This window comes from Oncorhynchus kisutch, linkage group LG13 (genome assembly GCF_002021735.2).
Source record: "Oncorhynchus kisutch isolate 150728-3 linkage group LG13, Okis_V2, whole genome shotgun sequence".
Lineage (NCBI taxonomy): Eukaryota > Metazoa > Chordata > Actinopteri > Salmoniformes > Salmonidae > Oncorhynchus > Oncorhynchus kisutch.
In genome coordinates, this window is record NC_034186.2 from 10680047 (window position 1) to 10685825 (window position 5779).

Consider the following 5779-nt stretch of genomic DNA (forward strand, 5'->3'; position numbering starts at 1 on the left):
ACACAGCCTGGCTCTACCCAACACAGCCTGGCTGTACCCAACACAGCCTGACTCTACCCAACACAGCCTGGCTCTACCCAACACAGCCTGTCTCTACCCAACACAGCCTGGCTCTACTCAACACAGCCTGGCTGTACCCAACACAGCCTGACACTACCCAACACAGCCTGGCTGTACCCAACACAGCCTGGCTCTACCCAACACAGCCTGGCTCTACCCAACACAGCCTGACTCTACCCAACACAGCCTGGCTGTACCCAACACAGCCTGGCTCTACCCAACACTGTCTGGCTCTACCCAAAACAGCCTGGCTCTACCCAACACAGCCTGGCTCTACCCAACACAGCCTGGCTCTACCCAACACAGCCTGGCTGTACCCAACACAGCCTGGCTGTACCCAACACAGCCTGGCTCTACCCAACACAGCCTGACTCTACCCAACACAGCCTGGCTCTACCCAACACAGCCTGGCTCTACCCAACACAGCCTGGCTGTACCCAACACAGCCTGACTCTACCCAACACAGCCTGGCTCTACCCAACACAGCCTGTCTCTACCCAACACAGCCTGGCTCTACTCAACACAGCCTGGCTGTACCCAACACAGCCTGACACTACCCAACACAGCCTGGCTGTACCCAACACAGCCTGGCTCTACCCAACACAGCCTGGCTCTACCCAACACAGCCTGACTCTACCCAACACAGCCTGGCTGTACCCAACACAGCCTGGCTCTACCCAACACTGTCTGGCTCTACCCAAAACAGCCTGGCTCTACCCAACACAGCCTGGCTCTACCCAACACAGCCTGGCTCTACCCAACACAGCCTGGCTGTACCCAACACAGCCTGGCTGTACCCAACACAGCCTGGCTCTACCCAACACAGTCTGGCTCTACCCAACACAGTCTGGCTCTACCCAACACAGCCTGGCTCTACCCAACACAGCCTGGCTGTACCCAACACAGCCTGGCTCTACCCAACACAGCCTGGCACTACCCAACACAGCCTGGCTCTACCCAACACAGCCTGGCTCTACCCAACACAGCCTGGCTCTACCCAACACAGCCTGGCACTACCCAACACAGCCTAGCTCTACCCAACACAGCCTAGCTCTACCCAACACAGCCTGACTTTACCCAGCACAGCCTGGCTGTACCCAACACAGCCTGGCCCTACCCAACGCAGCCTGACTCTACCCAACACAGCCTGACTTTACCCAACACAGCCTGGCTGTACACAACACAGCCTGGCTCTACCCAACACAGCCTGACTCTACCCAACACAACCTGGCTCTACCCAACACAGCCTGGCTGTACCCAACACAGCCTGGCACTACCCAACACAGCCTGACTCTACCCAACACAGTAGATCAGTCCAACTGTTTAGGACAGAGCAGGCCTTTTAGCAGGCGTGTTAAAGTGAGGTCTAGTGCAGGGATCATCAACTAGATTCAGTTGCGGGATGATTTGTTTCTTCAGGGGATGATCGGGTATATGGCCAATATACAACAGCTAAGGGCAGTTCTTAAGCACGATGCAACACGGAGTGCCTGGACACAGCCCTTAGCCGTGGTATATTGGCCATATACCACAAACCCCCGAGGTGCCTTATTGCTATTATAAACTGGTTACCAACGTAATTAGAGCAGTAAAAATAAATGTTTTGTCATACCCGTAGTATACGGACTGATATACCACGGCTGTCAGCCAATCAGCATTCAGAACTTGAACCACCCAGTTTATAATTACAAATAATTTGTAGACTGCATATTGACCGCAAGAAGCCTAAACAGATTTGCTTGACTAAAACATATTCATTTCAATCCTTGTTTCCATTTGTATACGATCACGTGTCTCTCTATTATGTGTGGGAATACCTGGGAACACATTTCCACAATTAAAATCACTTGGAGCTCATTTCCTGGTGTTTTTACAGTCTTCTATGTTCAACAATGATCAAAACAATGACCAATTGTATTCTTTTTTGGGAGAGCCAAATAAAACCACCCGCGGGCCAAATAAAACCATGATCAACGTTCTAATGGGAAATGTCTTTATTCCACACAGTCTCTAGCTCCACACAGTCTCTAGCTCCACACAGCCTCTAGCTCCACACAGCCTCTAGCTCAGCCTCTAGCTTCACTCAGCCTCTAGCGCCACACAGTCTCTAGCTCCACACAGCCTCTAGCGCCACACAGTCTCTAGCTCCACACAGCCTCTAGCTTCACACAGACTCTAACTCCACACAGCCTCTAGCTCCACACAGTCTCTAGCTCCACACAGCCTCTAGCTTCACACAGACTCTAGCTCCACACAGCCTCTAGCTCCACACAGACTCTAGCTCCACACAGCCTCTAGCTCCACACAGCCTCTAGCTCCACACAGTCTCTAGCTCCACACAGCCTCTAGCTTCACACAGTCTCTAGCTTCACACAGACTCTAGCTCCACACAGCCTCTAGCTCCACACAGCCTCTAGCTCCACACAGTCTCTAGCTCCACACAGCCTCTAGCTCCACACAGCCTCTAGCTTCACACAGACTCTAGCGCCACACAGCCTCTAGCGCCACACAGCATCTAACGGCACACAGCCTCTAGCTTCACACAGCCTCTAGCTTCACTCAGCCTCTAGCTCCACACAGCCTCTAGCTTCACACAGCCTCTAGCTCCACACAGCCTCTAGCTTCACACAGCCTCTAGCGCCACACAGCCTCTAGCGCCACACAGCCTCTAGCTTCACTCAGACTCTAGCTCCACATAGTCTCTAGCGCCACACAACCTCTAGCGCCACACAGCCTCTAGCGCCACACAGCCTCTAGCTTCACACAGCCTCTAGCTTCACACAGCCTCTAGCGCCACACAGCCTCTAGCGCCACACAGCCTCTAGCGCCACACAGCCTCTAGCTTCACACAGCCTCTAGCACCACACAGCCTCTAGCTTCACACAGCCTCTAGCTTCACACTTCCCCTTCAAACCCCCACCCCCTCATTCCCACACAGCATAATGCCATACACACCATATGTGTAACTATAAGTGGATGCGAGCACACAAACACCTGTACAAGCATGTCCAGGTCCAGAACAGATAGATTACATTACACTAATAGGAAAAAGGCTGTCATGAGTTCCCACGTGTTTATTTTATTTAACCTTTATTTATCGAGGCAAGTCAGTTTAAGAACAAATTCATATTTACAATGACAGCCTACCCCCTTGGCCAAACCCTTCTGTCCTGGTTCTGGTTATAAGTACTATACCAGGAATCCAGACTTACAGATTGATTGACTGATTGAATTTAATAGACTATTTAAAAACATAATGGTGCCAAACATAATGGCGCTCCAGAAGGTGATACCTCCACATACAATTGAAGAAAATCATTGAGGATAACACAATAAAGCTTATTTCCATTGTGGTGCTTTGAAGAGGGAAGAGGGAAGGGGGAATGGGGAAGGGGGAATGGGGAATGGGGAAGGGGGAATGGGGAAGGGGGAATGGGGAAGGGGGAATGGGGAATGGGGAAGGGGGAATGGGGAATGGGGAAGGGGGAATGGGGAATGGGGAAGGGGGAATGGGGAATGGGGAATGGGGAAGAGGGAAGGGGGAAGGGGGAATGGGGAAGGGGGAATGGGGAATGGGGAAGGGGGAAGGGGGAAGGGGGAATGGGGAATGGGGAAGGGGGGAATGGGAATGGGGGGAAGGGGGAAGGGGGAATGGGGAAGGGGGAAGGGGGAATGCAACAAGGTTAGGCCGGCAATAGTAATGGCAACAGACAATGACAGACAAAATTGTTGTTTGATTCATAACATGAGATAATTAGTACAAATCCCTTTCCTAATAAATGACTATGTGCAGGTACATGTCCCTTGTGTCCCATGTCCTTAATATATAAAACAATCAATACCTAATATATATGAGACAATCACAATATTATAAACAACAGGCACCAAAAGGCAGACCATATGCTATCTCTGGAATGTTATTCTCATCCATGTACTATAATCTTACACTTTTGAGACATGCTACTATTTAGCCAAGTTCCAGAGAATAAACAGCTGAGTTTAAAAACGTTTCTGTCCCCCATAAACACTTTAACATCTTAAAGGTACAAGGTTTTCACTCCCTCTAGTTGAATACTTATGGTTATCTCTTACTAAGGTAATGTAGCGACATAGGTACCTGGGGACCAGACTGTGGACAATCTGATGTACAAGACACAATTTAATCTGAGAGATTCTCTCCTCCACTTTGAACCATCTAAGGCTTTCAAAGAGGGAATGGTCAAGATGAGTAAGTGCTGGAAGTTTAAGAATAATCCTGACTAATTTGTTCTGAGATGTCTGCAATTTATTTTGTATTATCTTGGGGGCACTATTGTACCAGGAAGAGCACGCATAGACAAAGTGGCACTGAACAAGAGCCTATGCCAATGCCCCCAATGCATTCTTATCCAGATATTTGAAGGTTCTTGACAGAAACCTAATTTTACTTTGGTTCACTTTGGAGATAACATTTTGTGCCATGCTTTCCCCTGTCAGATGGTTATCTAGCACATATCCAAGATAATTAACATAGTATTTTGCTGTGACTACTATGTCACCTACTACCACCTAAAAATCTGGGGATTTCCTCAGTTTCACTTTGAACCCGAACAAGATGGCCTCTCTTTTTCCAAGGTGAAGAGACGGCTTATTGTCATAATGCCACTTTTATATGTTTACATACCCTACATTACTCATCTCATATGTATATACTGTACTCTATACCATCTACTGCATCTTGCCATCTTGATGTAATGTATCACTAACCACTTTAAACAATGCCACTTTTATATGTTTACATATCCTACATTACTCATCTCATATGTATATACTGTACTCTATACCATCTACTGCATCTTGCCTATGTCGTTCTATACCATTACTCATTCATATATTTTTTTATGTACATATATTCTTATTCATTCCTTTACACTTGTGTGTATAAGGTAATCGTTGTGAAATTGTTAGGTTAGATTACTCGTTGGATATTAATGCATTGTCAGAACGAGAAGCACAAGCATTTCGCTACACTCGCATTAACATCTGCTAACCATGTGTATGTGACAAATAAAATTTGATTTGATTTGATTTGATTTAGCCATTTACTGACATTCAGAAGTGCAGCACTGGGGGCTTTCTCAACCACATTTTTGTCTTTGAGGGAAACCAACAGTGCAGAATCATCTGCATAGAGGAAAAGGTCACATGTACAGGTAGATTTCAGATCATTTATATACAATAGAAAGAAAAGTGGACCCAGCACACTCCCTTGGGGTACTCCGCAGTTCAAGATTTTGGGTTTAGATATGGTCCCATCCACATCCACCATCTGTTTCTTCTTCCTTGCAGATAAGAGCTAACCCTTTTTACCTGCTAAGTAATTAAAGCCCATGACTATTAGTTTGATTAACAGAATCTAATGATCCACTCTATCAAATGACTTTTGGAGATCTAACATAACCATACCACACAATTCCCTCCATCTACTTCCTTCCTTATGTGGTCAGTTATATATAGTAGGCAAGTGTTGGTGGAATGGAATGTTCTAAATCCAGATTGGAGCTCATATAATAGGTTATGTAAGGAAACATAACTGTCAATGGATGAACAGAAACACATAACCTTTAATGAGAGGAACAAAACAAAAACAAATGAATTCATTAAACATCCATTTCCCCTGTCTCTCTCTCTATCTGTATGTCTCTCTGTAGGTCGCTGTGATCTCTGTCTATCTCTCTCT

At 47.0% G+C, this 5779-nt stretch overlaps 1 protein-coding gene across 1 annotated transcript in view; it reads right to left on the reverse strand.

Moving 5' to 3' along the window:
• hmcn1 (hemicentin 1) overlaps positions 1-5779 on the reverse strand; it is a 238272-nt gene that overhangs the window by 113045 nt on the left and 119448 nt on the right. Inside the window, exon 20 of the mRNA XM_031838031.1 lies at positions 4153-4177. Within this exon, the coding sequence (XP_031693891.1) occupies positions 4153-4177 (25 nt within the window). The remainder of the gene's footprint in view (positions 1-4152; positions 4178-5779) is intronic.